Source organism: Brienomyrus brachyistius, chromosome 7 (genome assembly GCF_023856365.1).
Source record: "Brienomyrus brachyistius isolate T26 chromosome 7, BBRACH_0.4, whole genome shotgun sequence".
Classification (NCBI taxonomy): domain Eukaryota; kingdom Metazoa; phylum Chordata; class Actinopteri; order Osteoglossiformes; family Mormyridae; genus Brienomyrus; species Brienomyrus brachyistius.
Genome location: NC_064539.1, coordinates 24347687 through 24368918, shown reverse-complemented (window position 1 = coordinate 24368918; position 21232 = coordinate 24347687). Strand labels below are relative to the sequence as shown.

Below are 21232 nucleotides of genomic sequence, written 5' to 3'. Positions count from 1 at the left end.
ATACGAGCAATCAAATATGATTTAAAACTGTAGAATATGGTTGCTGATAAGGTACGTTTTCAGTCCAGTGAGTTAAATTAATCTATTAGATGAAGTTTCCGTTTTAGTTGAAATATGCATCTATATATGTATATAAGTATGTCTAGCATAATCAATGCAGAAACACAGTAAATAAATAAACACGATTAACGCTGTTAACTATATCACGGAAGTACGTATATAAATAGAGGTACTTATAGTGTTTTATCTTAGTAAGTACTGTGATTATAGTTTCCCCGCCTCCTTCCATTGTACAGTCATTCCCGGATTGCCGCGATCACTTTGCTGTGACCCTAAAGGTTGAGGGGGGAGCAGAAGTGGCTGCTCAGGTGGCGTTTAGGACCTCGAAGATATGGCCCCGCACGCCGATACAACGACTTTCATGCCATAAAAGAGGGGCTGCGTGCTGCAGACTGGCTGGCTGTGTGGGGGGATGGCGCACCCCCCCACCCCCGAGCCCGGGGGTTAAGCACGCGGCAGCCTCCCTCTTGCTAGTTTGCATTTGTTTGCGGCGTTAAATCATCATGCGGCGTTTTGTTCTACTCTGTGTCGCATTCGCGAGCGTTACAAAGGGTAATCAAGGTAAGCGTTCAGTAAAAAAATTAAATATGACTAAATACTATTCTTAATTTTTAAAACTTTGTGCTTAGCGATGAAACATTTTAATATTGCTGCCAGTACTATTTAAGAGTAAGTAAAACACGGTGAAGATAATGTACTTTGATCTGTAATGAATGGGCAAAACAATATTTTCGTATCCGTTAACACTTTTCTTGTCGGAGCACAAATTATATAGTATTATGCTATTACTTATGTATTAATTATCCGCAAACCAGGTCTTAGTTACATACAGATATTCATGTTAATTCATCGTTGATGAATCGCGACGCATGTTTTATCTCAAGCAGATTCTATATTTGTTACTATATCTGTTAATTCTGTAATCCTTTGTGAACTACTGAAGAAACAAGTAATGAATAAAGCATTACTTGTGTCCAGTGGATGGTAGTTAGGGTCCTTGTGTATTTTGCCAGCGGAGATCATGCTCTCTGTGCTGACCTTAATCAGCCAGGGATCGTATCACAGACTGTATCCGATCCAACGGGGCTGACTACAGAGGCGAGCAGCAGATCACGTTAACGGGTGAAAAGTGCCTGAACTGGGCACACGCCACCAGGAACTATGCAGCCACAGCTGGGCTTGATCGCCACGCAGGTAGGTAACCAGCTCACCAGCTCTTGCAGATTCCTTTCTATTGTTCCTGCCTGTGGGTTTTATGTTGAGACAAGTACGTGCTTTGACAGCAATATGTGGAGGTCCTGAAAGCAGACCTGGCTCTCCATGTTGTTGGAGGTGCTTGGGAATTGCTGATCTTCTGGGACGTGTGGCTGATGTCTGGTCAGAAACACAGGGAATATGCATGTCTGTAAAATGCAGTAAGGGTGCTTGAATTTGGGTCATTCGATTAGGTACATTTTCATGACATAAGACACAGACATTAGAGAGAGAACATGTTAAGAGAGTCTAGTTTCAGATAATAGTTTTTCAGCCTAGCACTTCCGAAGGGTGATAATATAAGTATCATCTTCACAACAAGTCCAAGACCAAACAAATCAATCGATAATTTTAGTAACGGTGGTTTTTTAAGGATGACGAAGCATGTTTAAAACTTCAATGTCAATATGTATTATGGGTAGATGTGTTCTTTATTAGGAATTGGCGACCACAACTTCTGTCGCAACCCGGACTCCTCCATGACGCCTTGGTGTTACGTAATTGGGCAGGACAGCCTGGTCCAGAGACAAGCCTGTGTCATCGAAGTCTGCAGAGGTACTGAGTTTTGGTGTTTGCTGGCGGGGTCCATCCCCACGGCCTGAACAGTACAGTCAGAAAGTGTGTTTAGTCATGTAGTTAGGAAAGGAAAACAAGCCTTATGTCTTTAGATGTAGGCACTCCTAACTGCCCCCCACTGTGTGAATTTTGTCACTGTAAATGGTGCGATACTCTCATTTCATGGTGGGGGGGGCTGGTCATCATGCTGGCTGGGGACACAGTGCCGAAGTGTACCACATGGCAAGTGCCCAAGTGTCACGTGACCGAACGCCAAACATTTTATCTTTTCAGAGCCAAGCTTCAGGTCTTTCCTGGGGCCTCTGGTTTGTGACTGAACGATAAGAGCGGTTCTGCCACCATGCCAACAAGACGACATTCCGAGAAGCATAAACAATAATATTATGCCCGCCCGTTACTCATTCTTATTGGTCAAAATTTTTCAAAGTTGAATTCCACTGGATGCAGATCTTTGAGAACTCAAATCCTGTGACACTTTAACAAAAATTTCTTCCCTATTGGCTGATGCTTTGGCAAAGCTTAACAGCAGTATTGTTGGGACGACTGATGAAGAGTTCGGCCATAAATATCTAAGTGTGTGGCTCAGTGGGCTAAACCTGTGTGCCTGCAATCAGACGATCACCGGTTCAAACCCAGCCTCAGCACATCTGCTGGTCCTTGAGCAAAGGCCCATAACCCCCAGCTCGCTGGGCACCACTATGGGTAGCTGCCCTTCATGGACAACTTACTCTATGAAAAAGAGCAAGCTGAGGGAGGGGTAAAAAATAATTTCCCCATGGGGATCGATAAAAGTAACAATAGCTATAAGCAACACAGGCAACTGCCTAGGGCACCAGCTTCTGAGGAGGGGGGGCATCTTGCCAGTCAGTTTCATTTTGCTTTGGATACGGGGCATTGGCAGTGATGCCCGCCTAGGGCACCATACAGCCTAAGGCCCTTACAGTGTACATGGGATTATAATCTGTAATCCACCTCTAGAGGTCTAGTGCAGCAGTCATAACTGACACCTTGATCGGTCGTTTGTAGTGGATTATAGAAATGGAGAAGTTTGCTCATTCCTGTAGGACTTTTGCATGTACAGAATCAAGACAATAGAATCAATTCATCTTGCTTTTAGCAATTTCAGATGAAGCGTGTTTCACGCGTGATATGTATGCTGAGGTTTATTGTTGATCTGGTTGGTGTATCTTCACCTCATGTTTAGATGACACTCCAGGAAAGGTGACTGCGGTGGTGTTGCCGGCTACCTTCCCGAGTCTCTCACCGACAGGCGCAGAGATCCTCAATCCAGTCCACGTCCTCTCAACTCAAGGCGAGCCTGCAGCAGTCAGACCTGCCGTGGGACCCGCCCGCTGGATCCGCACTGACCCCACCAGAAAGAAAGACCTCGGAATTGGGGGTAAGCCAGTTGAGGCGAATTAAAAAGCCCGGTAACGATCAACCAAATTGTTTTGAAAAATGAGAACTGCAAATTAAGATTCAAGAACTTCATTATGCAATTGCATCAACTTCAAATGATGCATTATATTTAAAAATACACATGTGCAAAGAATAGGTAAGACAGAATAAGTAAGACAGAAGCACAGTAAAAGTATATATTCAGAGTAATAAATACAATATGTAGGCAAAACGAAACATCAGGCAGCTAAATAGCATCGGCAGCAGTGGTAGAATAAGGGCACAGTGGACTGATGTGGAGTAAAGTTGAATTACTGGTGTTGAATGACATGTATGGTTAGTATGAAATGCTAAACTTAATTGGTGCTTAAAAAGCACATAAATAATAGTGCACATATTCCAATAGCAGCAGCACATTAATCTGTCAGACTGAGATTTCTGAGTTCATTAGTGGCACAGATCTTGGGAAGAAGTGGTTCTTAAATCTGTTTGTATGTCTAAGAATTGAAGTGCCTCTCTGACAGGAGGAGCTTAAGCAGATGGCGTCCTGGTTGTGTAGTGTCTTTCATAGTGTTCTAGCGAGTGTTGTGAAGACCGTCCAGTGATGGCAGCTCTGTTGCAGTGATAGTCTGTGCTGTTTTTTTTGTCAGCTTTTGTACAGCTGCTGTACCAGGCTGTCATGCAGTTTGTTAGGATGCTCTCCGTGGTGCATCTGCAAAAGTTGACAAGTAGCAAGTAGGAGAGGTCCTCCATGATGCTAACTCTCAGGAACCTGAAGCTAGGGACCCTCTTCACAACCTCTGTGTTGATGTGGACAGGACTATGCAAGGTCATCTTAGTAGTCCTATAGTTCCCAATAATCTACTTGGTCTTTTTGGTGCTGAAGACCAGGTTATTGTTGGCCCATCAAGTTGTCAGGTTCTGAACATCCTCCCTGTATGCATTTGTCTTTGCCGTTGTCTGATATGAATCTGATGACTGTTGAATCATCTGCAAATTCAACAATAATGTTTGAGTTGTAGATGGTGTGTCACTCTTGCGTAAAAAATGGAAAAGGATATGGCTCGGCACGCAGCCCAGGGGGACGCCAGTGCCCAGTTACATATGGGAGGGAGTTACACCTAACGCATGGAGTTCGTCAACCATCTCGCCTGATATGATGATATTAAACACTGACCTGCAGTTGACAAAGAGCGTCCAAATGTAGATGTTGTTTCTCTCCAGGTGAGAGAAGACTATACTGAGAACCACGCAAATGGCATCCTGACCTTTGTCCAACAGGTGTTGATTAAGATCTGCTGGGATAGTGTATTTGATGTGGGAGAGTACCAGTTGTTCAAAGCATTTTGAAATGACAGGGGTGCGAGGGACTGGCTGATTAGTTATCATAGGTTTTTTGGGAAAGGGCACAATGGTGATTTTGAGGGTTATGGGGACCGTAATTGAGGATACAGAGAGGTTGAAAATGTGCGTAAATACCTCAGCTAGGTGGCCAGCCCAGGTACATGCTGTGCAGGGCTCGCTGTACCTCGTCAGTGTGCAGCACAGAAGTCTGTGCTTCTCCCCGCAGTCTGAAAGGGAATGGAGGTTGGTTATCGTCTTTGTCAGGCTGAGCAGTGTTGACGTTAAGTTCCTCCACTAGCTTGGCGATGTTACTGCCTGCTGTATGCTGCGTGCCATTTCTCCTTTTGCAGTCCGTAATGCCACATCTGCCATGAGTTACCATTGAAGTCCTCCTCTAGCCATAATTTGTACTTGTCTTCTGCAGACCCGATGCCTCTCTTAAGGTGCGCTGTGGCGATGCTGTAGACTGTGTCGCCTCCGGATTTAGAAGCCGAGTCTCTTGCTCTGAGCAGTCGTGCGACTTCCCTTCTCATCCACGGCTTGTCATTCGGGTACAATCGGGTCCGTTTGTTGACAGTGAGATGAAGTGCACACCTCCCGGTCGAACTGATGGGCAAGTACATCCCATTCCGTAGGTTCAAAACAGTTCTGAGAGACGGCTCCCCCAGGCCAAACTTTAACTGTCCTGCTGGTTGGCTTAACACGGTTGGCGAGAGCTTTAGGTGCTGGGACAAGAAACGTAGAGAGGTGGTCAAACTGTTCAAGGCAGGGGTAGGGTATGGTCCTGTAAATGTCCTTTATGTTAGTATAGACATGGACATGTTATTGCCCCGACTCTGTAGATCATGTCTATGCTGACATCAAGCTTGTAGGACCATAGAGTATTACCTCCAGAATAACATAGAAATACACACCTTTGAGTTGGTTGCTTATTTTTCAGCAGAACCCTTGAGTTGAGAAGTTCTGAAGTCCTTTGTATTTCTTTCCTCCAGGATATGTCCTTGGAATCATCACGATGACCCTCATCATTTTACTCGGAATGGGAATAACGGGAGGATACATCTATAACATGTCAGTGTACGACGCCATCAAAATGGATGTTCAACACAATTAGCGTATATGAAACATCTACTCAAATTAGTTCAGGGGGGATTCAAAGAAAAATATTCAAGGGAAATGTCAGGTTTGTCTAACCGATAACTTCCATGGACAATTGTAGTGTTTTTTTTTTTTTTGACGGAATCAGGCAGAAGAATGATGTTAGACTTTAGATGCTAGAGTTGAGAACTGGAGAGGAGCAGGGCCAGGGGGCTGAGTCCATTTCCACGTTGGCACTACCCGCTAAAGTGGTGTGCAGGGTGGGTTCACCATGGCTGCGGCTGGGCTGATGAGGGCTGTCCGCTCTGCCAGAAGTCTGTGTCATTTGTGGCTGAAGGTCAGATGTCCCTGTTGATGTATTGAGAGCTATATTTGGCTGTCAGATCTGATCAGGGTCCTTTTTAATGCTTTTATCTGAGGGAATGTCACCCATAGCTCACAGCAACGCCCCACATCTCCTTGGAATTTCATGGGTTTACACAGATTTATACGAAACGGATGGAAGGAAAGTTAACTAAATTGTTTCCATATGTCCATCTAGCTTGGAGCCCAAGTAGTCTAAAGAGGAGAACAGAACATGTGATTTATCACTCTTAAAATGTGTTTAAAAAAACAAGAGTAACACTTTAATTCACTTATAAAGTATTATAAACATGGCTATAACTATTTATAAAAAGGCATAACACATCATAGCCATGTTTATTATGCATTGTGACTGCACTATGAAGCTTTCATCTATAATGCACCATAAAGACCTTCATAATTAATTAAAATGGCTTATACTGGCCATTATACTGCATTTTAAAGGTATCTATAATGCATCACGATGCGTTACCGAAACAACTTTTTAAATTGCCGGCCCCTGCTTACAAACACACTTCCTGTTGTCCTTGCTGTTGGCGCTGCGTCCCTAACGAGGAACATCCGTTTATCGATCCAGGGGGCGGGGCCTGCGGAGGCAGCGGGAGCAGCAGGAGCGTGAGCAGGAGATGCAGCGACTGGCTCTTCCCCTCTCTGCCTTCTCCAACCCCACCTGTCAGCTTCTGGATGAGGTCACCACAGCTCCAACCAGCACCTCCGCTGAGGAGAGGGCCCCGGCGGGGGGAAACGACCCCCACATCAGCCAGACAGGGACACCGGGGGCCTGAAAATGGTGCCTAGCCCATCCCTGCACCCCCACCCCCAGCATTGACAACCGTAGGCCTTGATTCTGCGCAAAGGCAGTGGGCAGCCCCTATCCCAGGGGTCACCAACATGGTGCCCGCGGGCACCAGGATGCCCCCAAGGTCCACATGAGTCGCCCGCGGACCTGTACTAAAAAATAGCACAACTCACCAGTAAGCAGCGTCTAAAATTTTATTTTATCCTGTTGCTATTCTTCTTTATTCACATTTGCATTGATATAGATTTCAAAATGACATTATCTAAAAAAAGCATTTAAAACATGTTTATTATACATGAAGCTTAGATAAGTAGGGAGGGCGTTTCAAACCAGTAACCCTTCATATGGCTCAGTACCTGTGAAGTAGCCCTCAGTTTCAAAACGTTGGTGACCCCTGATCTAACATGTCGCACAGAAACTGTCAGCCTCGACTCCTTAGCTGAACAGTCACATCTAAACTTGGCTAAATACGGAATCAGACGAGCCTTGATGCTGAGAAGTATGGAAATCGGAAGGCAAGATCTTTAAAATGATGGTTTTCTTATTGAAGATAATGGCCCAACTTGAACTGAATGTTAGTCGTACACAGACAATATTCTGCGATTGATCACTGCAGAGGAACTTGGCCTGAGATGTTTCTCTCTTTTTGCTCCTGTTGATGGTGCTGTTGTAGCATTTTGAGGATCGATTTCCAGAATGAAAAACTACTGGTTACCTGTGACAGACAGCAGGAAGTTCCTCCAAGTAGACTCTGACAAGCAGTGCTATCATAAGGTTGCTTAGAAAATGTGGACTCTGGTTAAATCAAATAGACTGATTTTATTTCAATCGGGACAAGTGACAGTGTCCATGTCAAATATTTTACAGACAGGTTGGTGTTTGTGACTCTGTGCGTTTTTTGCATAATACAATCAGAAGCAGAGAATTTATCATCTTACACTCTGTCACTTGAGGAGGCAAAATGAAAGACAACTGTCTTATGGGGATGTCTGTAGGGTCACTTCCAGAGATTTCTGGTGCTCTCTGCTGGTGGATATCTATGTTACACCAGTTAATTATGGGGTCCTTGTCCATCTTCAAAATGTGACAGCGTTGTGTTTAATAAATAGAATGTCAGGCTCCCTGCCAGACTGACTGCTATCTTTACACATCGCAGGCCAGAAGCCTGATGGAGGATGGATGACATTTCCTTCGCTTTGCTAAACCACAGTCCGCTGGCGGGCCTGTATATGTTCTGCCACTGCAGAAGGCCAGGATACAGTCAGCCAATGACGGGAGCAGCTGCTCAGGAGCCCTGCTTGTGCAATTTGCTCCCATGGAAACAGATTCTTTGGTTGCATCCCGCATTGATCCCGGCGTGCCGAGGCTGAATCACGCAGCTAATGGAGCGACGCTTTGAACACCTTGAACCTGATGATGGGATCTCGAGGGGCCGAGTGTACTACCAGAATGCATCGCGAAATGCTTTTCAGAATTAATTTTGTACGGTAGAGAACGTAGCTTACAGAGAAGTAACAGAATGGAATAAACCAGGGATGGGGGAAATGAGGTTTGGGGCCGTATGCTACATGCAGTTGCTAGCTGGTTTGAATCGAAATGTTTTTTTACCCATCGCTTGAATTAGCCTCCTGTGCTTTTTTCCCTTGGTGGAGCCAAAGAGGTCATTCATTTCTCATTTCCATTGTACCAGGACAAGCTATAATTTAAGCATCCCATGATGAAAAGGGAATTTGAAAAAGGAGCACAGATAATTATTCCACAGAACGTCTAGGAGCGCAGCTCCTGTGCTCAGCAGTGCTGCAGCAGTTTCAGCGGCCTTGACAGACACTAATGACCATTGTAGCAATGTAATGCTAACGGGGAATAGGCCACCTCATAAAAAGCAACGAGGCGTTACTTTTTGTCACCGCTGCGCAGTAAGATCCAACCGACATCAACCTGAAATTCTCGCAGTAACGGCCGTATTGACTTACCTTGCTCACATTTCGGTGGGGGGTTAGATTGACACAACTGAAATGTAGGCATTTCGTGTGACGGTGCTACTTCTCATCTTTTTGTATCTCTCTAGACTTTAATAAACAGCAGTCTTTTCCCCCATTCTTTGAGTCACGGTTCTGTCTCGATCTCCCCCACGTAGGCAGGCACAGTAACCCTCCGAAGGGCACCAAGAGGCATCAGCAACATCTCTGAAGCTTCAGAACTCAAATTCCTCCAAGTGAAATGCTTAAATGGCACCACCAATAAGGAGAACGATCTGTGCCAAGCAGATCACAAATTACATGTCGTAAAAAAGAAGATGGTAACATGTTTTACATGATGTCGTATATATATACAGAAATAACAATAGACAAGACATTTTTTCCCAAAATACATTTATTTCTAAAGGCAGGAATTATACATATAGGGTAACAATCAGTCAACAGCCTATAAACCGTTATACACAACTTAAAATCAGCAAAACTACTAGCCATAGTCTGTGGCTAAAAGTGATTTCTCTTCACCAACTTGGCATTGAGTTCAGTGGACAAATCAGGGTGATTTGATGTTTAATCACTACATCAGAAAGATGACTTTCATTTCTAAGTATGACTATAAAAGAACCTTAACTGCCTGAAAACCGTAACTAGAACACTCAGTACCGCCACTGCATAGGCATCAGAGGGGAAAATACTGTCTGTAATTGGCTGTCTAGTGAAGACCCTACCTACTCCCCCATAGAGCACATGGGAGCACATTTTGTCATTCGCCAAACTAAAACAGCTACAGACATTTTCACATACTGTGCAAATTCATACCCAAATATGTATGTTTCATAAATCGGGCTGAGGTTTCCTGTTCTGAAAAACTTTAATCAAACCTCAGTGGTACTTCATCATAAGGGAAAGATGGTTAAATCGGGGGTTATTGCTGCTCTGATTATATATCAGAATGTATTTATGATGATGATGATGATGATGATTGTATAAGTAAGCCACATTCCCTTTATTCACTCCGGAGTACAAAATGTTTGCCCAGTTCGGCCCTGAACACAAAATATTCATCCCCTCCTCCCTCAGGTCCAGGCCCATTCACACAAGATCCAATAAAGTCAAGCACTATCACTACTATCTGTGATCTGAATGGTACAGATCTTGAGTAAATAGCTTGGATCACGAACTTGGTTCACAGAACCCAAAGCTGCAGATCTGGAAGCACCACTATCTACTGGGGGCCCAGGTACTGCATCGGTTACATCGTGTATGGTGACCATTCTACATTTCTTCCAAATGTACTTTTCAAGCACGTAATATTATAATTTAATCCCAAATGGTCATGACGTTGGTGCTATTGCATGTATTAACTAATAACTACCAGATGGTAGAAATGGCCAGATATAGAGTCATTAAATAAGTAAAAATTTGCCTGCTGAGCAACATTCAGTGTCAATAGCAACTCACCCAAGATAACAGCAAAAAAAAAAAAAAAAAAAAGCTTCCACAGTAATATTTGAAACAACTTAAACTTTGAACTTCATTGAATCACTACAAACAGGCAAATCTGACCACCCTTAATCAAGAAGAGAGTTTGTTAGAACTCAGCAAAATGCGGTGCTCAGCATTAGGACACTGGGATCTGAACCGTAAGAAAGGGCCAGTTTGAGTGAATGGTTTCTGTTTCTTGTGACTTTGTGCTTTTGGAGCTTCATGAGAGAGAGAGAACCTTTCTGGGACAGATGTCCTTCCCCACGATCTATGCGATGAGCAGCCAAAACATGATGACCAAGGCGACGAACAGGAAAAGGCGGGACAGGAACTGCTCGTCCTGGTGCTGTGGGGTCCCGGGGACGGCTGCGGAGACACGTCAGTCACTGAGGCGGCCCCCCTGGAGGGTCTACTCTTTTTGTGCCTTTCATCTAAGTTCTGGAGAGCATCAGCCCTGCACAGTTTAGCTCTCTCCCTGTTCCAGCACACCTGATTCGACTCAAGAAATGGGTGGTAATTAACAGAGAAGTTGAATCAGGTGTTAAATCAGGGGAATCCTACAAATCTGCAGGGCAGGGGCTTGGAGACTCCCTATCGACGTACTACACCAGTTAGTTCAATTTACATTAATAGGATGTTAACTATTAGCTACAGGCCTATGCCTGAATCACTGTACCTGGTGGTGGTCGACCGTCGTTGATGTTAAATGCCGTTGCGAAGATACCAAAGGGGAAGGCACCAATGCCAAAGGACATCTGGAACCCTCCGTCGCCGAAACCGAAGCCTTGGAAGCCCTGTGTGGGGGGGCATATCGCACCATGTGACCTTGGCACGCAATGCGACATCAGCATAATGCAATCCAGGTTGCCTGCTGGGGGAGGGGGGCTGGTCCTTAGGGCGGCTGGCGTGAGTGATACCAGGGACATGGGAGAGTGAGGGGAGGAGCCTGTGGGGACAATTTCAGACTGGGGGGGGAGGATCCACAGCGCTATTAAGGGAGAATAGGCATCGCTCTCCAGACAAGGGAGGAAGAGTGGAACTCATCCAGCACACAGACTAAGGCCACAATAACATCAACAATGTTCACAATAAGCAGTAAAAAAAAAAAAAAAAAAAGCCGACTGGTCCTCGATTGGTTGCATTTTATGTGGTTTTCCATGTTAATTGCATATAATGACATCACCACCTAGCAACGTTAACCTTGGCATGGTAAACCTACTTCATACTTCACTTTTCCACGTGCTTTTGAAAATACCAATAAAATATCATAAACCGCAGTATCAAGTACAATTGCTTGCAAGCTAAATGTGGTAGAGAGATGGGATCTTTGTTTCTATGCCACTTTAAATAGAGATTCCATACACTGTGTTAGAATTATTACAAATGAACCTCGATGTTTTTCTTAAAAGTATTTGCACTTTAAGCTTTGCATTCTGTGTCAACTAAGAACATGCATTAATGCAGACACACCAGTGTGTGTGTGTGTGTGATGCAATCAGAGTATTGAAGGGTCAGAAGTACCTGGGGGCACCACAGAGGACCTCCAAGGACCCTCCCAGACGTGATATAATGAGTCCCCAGGAGGGGGTGCCGCTTTTCTTAATGAATTATATGCTTGGCCTCAAACCGGCAATGACAGCGAACCACGTAACCGTTTCATCAGGCGGCAGTGAGAGGGGAGAGGCACCCATAACACCAGCAGGACAGGAGTGAGCGCTGGGCAGCCTTACTTACCCCGCGATTCTCTGGCTCCGGTCTCTGTCCCTGCGGCCGAGGAGGCGTCCTTTCCCTAAATGCGGCCAAGAAAATGGGTCGGGGACGCGGTTAGGGGGACAGTGACGGTGCTCTGTGAGCTGCGGTCGCACGGGCGGCTCGGCCTACCTGGGGTCCTGCTGCCCCGTGCTGCCCCGGCCGTACAGGGGGATCACCTTCTCCCGACTGATCCCTGCCTTGCACACTGGGCACACCTGCCTGTTTGGCCGCGTCTCCAACCACTGTGAACACAGCCGGGAAGGAGGGAGGTTCAGCCTTCAGTTTTTCCATATCTCAAAATGTGTTGCCCCCCCCCAACTCTGCTTTACACCAGTGCGCTTTATGGCGACTGGGGCTGGCGGGAAAACGAGGACGCGTCTATTGTAACCACGACAACCATGTCAATTAGCGAACTTTCCACCGACACCTCGGGTGGCAGAAATGACTTTCACTGATGGATTTAAAAGAACTTTCGCACAAGAGGAGAGCGGTTTGACCAAAGCGTGAGGAGCTAGTCACTGCGGGTGGGAAGAGCCTCTCTGCTGAGTCAGTATGTCCTGCCTGCCTGTAAATTGAGGCCCCAGGGCATCCTGTCGGTGGGGCTGATGTAACGGCAGGTAAATGGAGGGCGGGTCTCACCTGATGTAAACACGGCCAGCTGACGCCGTCAGACGAAGAGGCATTCAGAGAACAAACAAAACAGACAAAACTCATTAGCATCTTATTATGGATCAACAACATGCCCGTTATCTCCAGACACACATTGTTCTTCATCAGTATCAGTAAACAGCACACATACTATTATTTAAAAAAATAACTTTACAGCTAAACGTTAAAGTAACAAGTTATCCCAGGATCTCTGAAATGCAGACGGTAAAAATGCACTTCCAACTCCTGCCCCTTGCCAGCATGTCAGAGCAGAAACAATGTTGTCCTTCAGTTAATTCCCCATTTCTCCCACTACTTAAGACCCTGTGCTCAAGCTGGTTCTCTCTGGCCACTATTCACCACACTTAAAAGAGAAAGAAACACACAACACTGATCAGCTACAAGCCGACACCCCCGACTTCCAGCTGCAACTCATAAAGAAGAAAAGGTAAGGGTGTCACTCAGGGACTCGTGTGTGTGTGTGTGTGTGTGTGTGTGTGTGTGTGTGTGTGTGTGTGTGTATGCGTATCAAGGGCATAACTTTGGGTGGAACATTGGTGGGGGGGGGGGGTTGATGTCTCCACCCATCACCCATTACGGGAGAAACATGTTTATGGGGTAAGGATTATATTAGCTGGATTTGATTTATTTACCCCCCCCCCCCCCCCCAATCCCCCCGTAATTTACGCCCATGGTGTGTGTGTGTTGCTCTTCATAAATTTCCTTCAGGATCAATAAAGAATACATCCATCCATCCATCTACTCAGAGTGCTTTGATACCTTAACTTTTAAGGTTAAAAGACGATGTGACTATTTTAGTCCTCTGTGCCACACACCTTATTAAATGTTGCAGCGATGAGTGAAAAAGCAGATCAACAAACAGGACTAACACACACACACACACACAAAGCAGAATAATGGCTGACAGCCCCACATTCGCACCATCGTACCAGAAAAGGTGTCCGCAGAGGCTGATGACAGCGTCCTTGGCCGTGTCCAGGCAGATGTTGCATTCAAAGGTACTGTCCTGCGTAGCCCCCTCCCCGGCCGTCGAGCTGTTGACTCCAGGGTTGGTGTCGTTGGGGGCACTGGAGCCAGATGCCAGTGGGGTGGCACTGGCCATGTCCACCAAGAATATTTTGGGTAAAGGTCAATAGGATGAGCTACCCCGACTGCACTGCTCCTGGTAAGAAAAGTCAAACCATCATTTCAGAGAACAATTCTGAACTGAACTGGTCACACTGACTACACTACTCAATCATCCCTTATCAGTCAAATATTCTACAGATAAACGATCTAAAAAACAAACACAAAAGTGAAAGAAATTCAATTAGACGAAATTACAATAAAACAGAATATTGTTCTATACAACGAAACTCTGAACAGATGGATCTTTGCATGTTGAACCGCATTTATAGCCTTTTGCAACATAGCATGTGAGTTTATTTGCTCCACGTTACATTTCGTTACTTCGTGTATATTTCCAACAACTTTTAGTAGTTCTTCTAAGAACCATAAGTAGTTTCTCTTGGTTTATTTCTAAGCTCGACATTTACACACAGGGCCAGAATGAGTATCGACTGAGTGCAACCCAACAATAAATTAATGACAAACCCCTCTTCATCTTCATCATGATCATCATCATCCTCCTGAACAGACACAGCAGTTTGCCACACGATCCGCCTTTCGGCTTTGGTTCACTGCGTTTTAATAGCTAATGACAAACCGCGTGACTAGACGACTGTAGATGCCGACATGTTAAGGGCTACTTATGCGGCCATCAGAGTCACAGGGCAGAGATGTAATGCTTATGTTCTCATTCCGAGAAATATCCGTGATATAGCGCCTAGCTGGCGCGTGCGAGGCTACAGCAGCGCATGTAAACAACCCGACAGTATGCAGAGAAAGTGGCAACGAAAGAGCGACGCACCTTTATCTCTATCATCAAACCAGCCTCTGGCCGACCGGCGCCTGGCTTTGTTGTCGTGAAGTAGCCGAGCCGCCGCTTTCCGCTCCCTTTTTCTCCTCTCTTCTCCTCTCCCCCGTCTTACTCGCAGATTGCCTCAGCAGCGAACCCGGAAACGGCGCGGCAATGGCCACCGACATCACGTGATGTACATTTAACAGCAAAGACTCGCGATCAGCGAGTGACTCCTGTATGACGCCAACAAAAACAAGTACTAAAATTAACGTGTGGCTTACCGTCGCAGCAAACTAAACGGGATGATTATTCATATTTCGGAGGTTTTTCCGAGCGTTTGCTACAATAAAATTTGGGAGGATCGCCAAAGATCTTCCTAAAGCTTAGGAGTCTTTCTTTATTATGCAGTCTTTGTCATGACTTTTCTTCTCTTTCTTTTACAAAAATCTAGAGTTGTACATTGCAGTGCATTGCTGCCATCTATTGTTTAGGAGGCCCATTACATGCAGCTGGCACCGTTTCCGCATCCCTTTTGCTTGTCAGAATGAGTGTAGGTGGACGCCCTTCATAAGGTAGCTGTCGATGATGACTGAAATGCAAAAATGATTACAGAGATGGGTGCCAGCAGAGGGAGCTTGTTAATTCTTTTTATTTATAGATTATTTTGATTATTTTTGTTGACGAAATTAGAATATTATATAAATAAATAAAGCCTATTCAGAGAAAGGTAACGCTACTGCTGTGAAAGAAAATGCCATGAATGCTGTATAAGCACCAGATAATGAGACAAAAAACCATTACTGCTGATAAGGCCTCAAGCCATTTTTCATAATTAATAAGGGTTTTAAAGTAATGGAAAATCACGGAATTCGGAACGAACCAAAGAAAAGCTCTGATTAAAGACATACAGCTTCAAAGCCACAATTTGTAGCTCGGTATTCATATTAAAATAACATATTACAGAATGAATGTGATTTCAAAGGCTGTTCGGTTAGAAGTAAGAAAAGACGAACGAGCAGCGTTAGTGTGTTTAGACAGGATTTCATTTTACAAATAGAGCAGGATAGCTATGAAAACATCCTAAGTATTTAAGCTATATGTTCTTAACCCAGCCGTTCCGGTCTTATCTGACAGTTAATTCTGTGAGTAAAGATTTAAAGAAAAGAGCTCATAAACAATGTGGATGTTTCACAAAAGACAAATATCATCCCAGAGTAAGTAGGACTTTGGTCATTCATTTCTTTCTGTTTTTGGCATAATGGGAACCCAGTAATTTAATCGTATTGCAAAAATTCTCAGCGTCAAGTTTAAAATTTCGCTTCAGTGTCTTGAGGATTGATGGTAATGGAAAACTCATCCCCTGACTCCAAAAAGTCGAGGATCAGACGACCGAATCGTAATGACCTTTATATGGCTTGATTTATGGTAGATGACAATTACTGAATGTTAAAATGTCAGTTTTCATTTGCTCTCCCATGAACATGGAGCTGATGCCTCCATTTATTCATTTCAGAAGTCAGAAGTTTCCCGAAAGTAAGCGGCGTGGCAGGAGATGGCCTGTGCTGATGGATGTACCTTCGGTTTGTAGCCTGCAAGGGGATCGTGGGCAGCCAGAGGAGGAGGCTTATCACCTGCTATCTGGATGTTATAAACAGGGAAACAGAAAGAGAGGCGGTGCTGATATCAATTCACAGGGAGCCGCAAGGCCTTCCGGCTGTTTTAGATGCAGTTCACCGATTGGTGAGTTCATCGAGGCCCAGCTGTGATCCTGCGAAGCAGACATTAGCCATGACAGCCTTGTGGGAAGAACGACAAGAACTAAATCAGCAAAGAAGAACCAACAAGAACTAAATCAGCAAAGAAGAACGACAAGAACTAAATCAGCAAAGAAGAACCAACAAGGACTAAATCAGCAAAGAAGAACTATCTTCCAGTTGCCATTTTCCTTATGAATCCCTTTCACACTGCTTTACATATGACTTTCTGCTAAGAAATAAACAGTGAGAAAAGGTCAACATTAATTAGTTTTGTAATTAAGATTTTCTTACGTTTTTGCGAGAGGAACAAAGAATTTCACTTTCCAATTTTATGCAAGTGGTGGGATTTATAGTTCTTCATTCAAAGGTAATAAATAACTTACATTAAAAAGCCTCACATTGTCCTTTCTGGGTGTTCAGAATTTAAAATCGCCTTTATGGCTGCATTTCCGTAACTCTCACCTCAAGCCTGGTAGCAGGTATTTATAATTGTTTCTGGTATCATTTGTATTTGTTCGTGACATTTTTTATCTTGTCAGTATTGTTTTGTTTGTTGTTAGTATTCCGGTTTTATTTTGCCTTCTTGCAGACCTGAGTTCGCCTGATCTGTTCCCCTGGTCTGGATCCCCTGCTCTGGTTCCCCTTTTGGGCCAGGAGTTCTCCAGCTCCTCAGACCTTGTAGCTTGTTACATGGCAGACAGTGCAGTCACGTGACTGACAAAGACCGATTGGAGATCGAAAGTGCTGGGATGGACTCTGAGCTCCAACTGCTCTTTATTTACTTTGGCCTGCCTGGTCTTCGCTGTGCTTGTGGCTCAGGAACAGGACCCTCTTATCGTCCACATGGCAGTGTGAAAACCAGACAGACAGACAGACAGGCAGATAGACAGACAGGCAGGCAGGCAGACAGACAGACAATACACCCACATGAATACAGTTACTTAGATACAAGGCACACAAAATGATTAAACCGTTAAAGAGCCATCCTGCTAATATAAAACTCTCATCAGCAGCAGTCTCATTCTTACTCTCACGGTACAACCTGAAAGATGCCAGCTAATAGCTATGGCTACCAGTGAAAACTGAGAACAATAATTTGTGGATAGCAGTATTTCCTCTGGATATGTTGTACTTACTTTCACTATTAAGGGTTATGCAATATACAGAGATACATGCAGAGTGATATGATTCAAGGAGCAATCACAGAAACACTGCACATCATATGCAGCAGAGTGCTCTAGAAATGAACATCAGCTGATTCAAAATCAGTCGATGATAGCAGAGTGCTGCTTAACAACGAGACCATGAGTGATGTCATAAATACAAAGCATCGTGGTGTTAAAAATGAGCTGATTTAACGTCAAGATCAAGACACCAAAGCAATGAACATCAGAGGATTAGAAAACAGCATCAGTGTCATCGTATGAAAGGGATAAAAAACTGAAAATCAACTGATTTGACCTCAGGACCAACATCCTCAAAAACGCAGTAAAGTAGCAATAAGAAGCTGAACTGAAATGAAAGTTCTCCATGTCTGACAAATTTGGTTAGTCTTGTATTACTTTGATGAGAAGGTTTCCTTGGTCCCGATGAGGGAGAAACTGATGGTGGTGAACTTGGGTGGATGTTATGGGTCCTCGTAGGCTTGAGCCATTTCTGTACGCCCCCCCCCCATGGTTTCTCAGTGGGGGAATGCAAGACAGCTCTGGTGAACAAAGGTGTTTATTAAAATTCATCCACCAGCTGGACACTGATTCTTATCACAATCCATATGTGTAGAATCGTCTTGGCAGGAAGTGACATACCAGTCTGCTCATGAATATTAATGAGAAATAAGGCATGGGGTCCTTTTGACCGGTGAAGGATGCCTGTATCCAGGGGCAACATGCAGGAAATTAGAAATCAAATCAAATCAAAAAATTTTACTTGTCCACAAGGGGCAATTTGAGCAAAAAAAAATCAGGGGAGAGCGCAAATGCAGTCCCCCACTACCAGGCATTATGCAGTCGAGATTCCCACATTTGGGGAATTTGAAGGGGTCGGCACAGCCGCAGTGCAATGGCTGAGTCTCCCCCTTAGTGGACCACCTTCGTGATCATGGTATCTCCCCTGCCAGGTAAGTATAAGAAGGCGGGGGGGAGGGTCATGCAAAGGGGTCCACGTGTGTGTTCTGGGATTGTGAGACCAAACAGAACCCAGTCTAATGTGTTAGTATTAAGGCAGAAATGCAGTGAAGGAATGTGCGTGTCACATGACTTCATTCCACCAATGCGACTCCTCCTCCAATCCTATACTCATGCTTAGTTACCCATTAAATAAGGGAGCCACAGATGCTGAAATCACATTCGGGCTCCATAGCGACAGACCCACCTCAGCCTGCCGGGACTGGAGGCTATATTTCTGTGGTATCTGTTGTTTTTTGAGTTATTGAAACATAAGGTTGTCCAGATGTTTGCATCTCTTGTGTGCAATATTGTGCATGCAGGATGTCTGCTGGCCAGATGCTGCATCGGAAGTGTGCTGCTTCCTCCCTCAGAAGAACGGTAACTCACCGATATGCTGCTTCAGCAAACACTCCTCTTTGATCTAACGCAGACACTTGATTGGAACCATGCCTTGGCCCTAAGCGTCTCATTGGTTAGAAGCAGGGCACAAGAGATCTATGCAAATGACTCACCCAGTCTGCTCTCATCCATTTTGGTACCATGGCGAGATGAGGCTGGTTCTGGTCCCAGCCTGCTGGTGGGAGGAAGAGTCTGACTAGTTTGTGGTCCCAGAGGCCAAATCCAGCCCAAAAGACTGGGCAGTCAGTGAATCAGTGGCCACTATATTCTATGTCTTGGTGTTCGATGTTGACTCGCAGTGCCTCTGCAGTACCATTAGGTGGCAGCATGAGGTAAGCGCAGAATAATTGTTTCAACTGGAGAGTGACCAGCAGGGTGCCTCTGGGTAATGGATCGGTGTATCAGACTCCACCTACGCCTGCTTAATGGTGCACACACTTTGCCGTACTAATTTGCTAACACCTCGCCCTCAGGGTCAAATTGGCCATTGAGCGGTTGGAGGCTGATCTTCGGAGAGGCCCCCCTGCAGAGGTCTGTCTGTCAACCCAAAGCTCTATGTCGAAAAACATGGGCAACGAAGCAACTTGCTGAGCTAGAGGTCAATGGGGGAGGTGAGGTTGGCAAATTAGCACACAATGCTGTGCTCAAGTAACATTTTCAATGATAATTTAAGTGCAACCCCCCCCCACCCGAAAAAAAACAACAAAAACAAACCCATAGGAGATTGTTTTGTCAAAAGAGCGCCTTGCTGTTAGTGAAATAGCCATTTCCAGTGCATATCCCATTTCTGCTTTCAATAACAGGCTATTGTGTCCTCTTCTGAAGTGAAGCTTGGTGTCCTCTGGCACAGTCTCCATCAAACCGCTCCATGGGGACCCCCAGACTGTCCCCCATAAGTGGGGGGGAGGGAAAATGTGGACTGTCTGACTGGAAGCCGAGAGAGAGCAGCTCTCTGACCAGCATCTGATTACGCTAACAGTCCAGTTAGGGGAAGTCAATTAAGCTAAATCCATGTAGGGGAGGTATGGTGGCAGCCATGATAAGGTGGAATTTGGACTGACTTTGGTCCCACGGGTGGCACTGGCTGAACCTTGGGGAAGGGGATTATTTTAGGTTTCAGATGGATTCATTGCCCCCAGGTGGGGGTTGAGGGTACCCTTTGGCTTGTTGCTGGTTTTCTCCTTCTCAAGGAAAAGGGTAGTGGTGGGGGGCTTAAGAAGGCAACCGAAAATACCTATCTGAAGAATGAGGGCGCCCCCTGCAGGTTGGAGCTTTGCTTTATTGGCTCTGCTGTGGTGACCCCTGCCCTGGATTATGTAGCAGCTTCTGCAGAGCGGACACAGCAACCAATGGCAGGCGCACTGAGCCATGCGTCTCGCACAAGCACATGTCCTCACATCTGTTCATGTGAAGAGCATCTCTGCTTGAGAGACCAGCATTTCACACCAAACAATTTTGAATATCAGATACTCGCTCCTTGGCTTAAAGCAGGAACTCGTGGGTTAGCTAAGGGTCTGGTGATGTGCTGCACCAGCCTCAGTATTGTCTCTCACCCAGAAAGGCCCTCAATCCAGAATGACTTTTCTTTAGTCTAAATCTCTCAGTGGAAAAACAGCGTCACTCTCAAATTCTATATTTGGCCAAACGGTCTTGCGACTTCTGTATTTAACACGCTGAATTTTAATCCTCCTCTCCGAGAAGCGTCACAGAGGTTTCCTGGCAGACAGGCTCATGCACAGAAGCTGCTGTGCTGTTCCATCAATCGAAAGTCAGCGGTGGCTGGCGATACTTGGCTCACGTCCAGTGAGCTCTTGCTAACAAGTGGCTCCCCCCTCAAACGAAAGTCAAGAAATCCCTGAAAGGAAAGTGGCACAGAGAGCCGCCTGCAAGCTGACTCTTGTTTAGGCTGATTACTCAGGACTAATCTGGTCTAATCTGTAGCTAATCATGCGGTTACTTGAGATTTTTAAATACATTAAATGCTTTTTTTTTGTGGAGTACAAAGCACTGACGTTGTTTAACAAAACTTAAATTGATATAAAATTAATTATGCCAATTGGGTCATTTAAAGGATGAACTGAATGCCACACTTGTATACACACAGTCTGTGAGTCCTTCTTTACAAGCTAAGACTGGATAATTGAAGTTCAGGGTTTTGTAATTTTCCTCTTCAGTCTTTACTGGTGTGCAGAGAACCACCACGCCCTCCCACCCGGGTAGCCCCACCCACTCAGCTG

General features: G+C 45.0%; 2 protein-coding genes and 1 non-coding gene across 6 annotated transcripts; 1 reads left to right on the top strand and 2 right to left on the bottom strand.

Moving 5' to 3' along the window:
* Positions 1-264: 264 nt before the first annotated feature.
* Positions 265-9275, top strand: LOC125745785 (phosphoinositide-3-kinase-interacting protein 1-like). 4 transcript variants are annotated; one of them, XR_007398750.1, is made up of 7 exons: positions 265-621; positions 1108-1254; positions 1753-1869; positions 3095-3289; positions 5625-5703; positions 6671-7067; positions 8049-9272. XR_007398750.1 is itself a non-coding variant. In XM_049018985.1 (7 exons), exons 1-6 carry the CDS (start codon positions 564-566, stop codon positions 6876-6878), a joined length of 804 nt encoding a protein of 267 aa, XP_048874942.1. In that variant the 5' UTR covers positions 265-563; the 3' UTR covers positions 6879-6883; positions 8049-9274. The 4 variants fall into 4 exon arrangements, 3 of the variants coding, with proteins under 3 accessions (XP_048874942.1, XP_048874943.1, XP_048874941.1); XM_049018985.1 differs by having other exon boundaries at positions 6671-6883; positions 8049-9274; XM_049018986.1 differs by having other exon boundaries at positions 1126-1254; positions 6671-9275.
* Positions 9261-15094, bottom strand: rnf185 (ring finger protein 185). Its single transcript, XM_049018989.1, has 7 exons — positions 14684-15094; positions 13704-13936; positions 12745-12763; positions 12235-12347; positions 12088-12142; positions 11030-11147; positions 9261-10719 (listed from the first exon to the last, which is right to left on the bottom strand). The coding sequence occupies exons 2-7, from the start codon at positions 13874-13876 to the stop codon at positions 10622-10624; spliced, it is 576 nt and encodes a 191-aa protein (XP_048874946.1). The 5' UTR covers positions 13877-13936; positions 14684-15094; the 3' UTR covers positions 9261-10621.
* A 3297-nt stretch (positions 15095-18391) lies between these two features.
* Positions 18392-18555, bottom strand: LOC125746910 (U1 spliceosomal RNA). The gene has a single exon (XR_007399089.1). It is a non-coding gene; the product is annotated as a U1 spliceosomal RNA (small nuclear RNA).
* Between the last annotated feature and the right edge of the window lie 2677 nt (positions 18556-21232).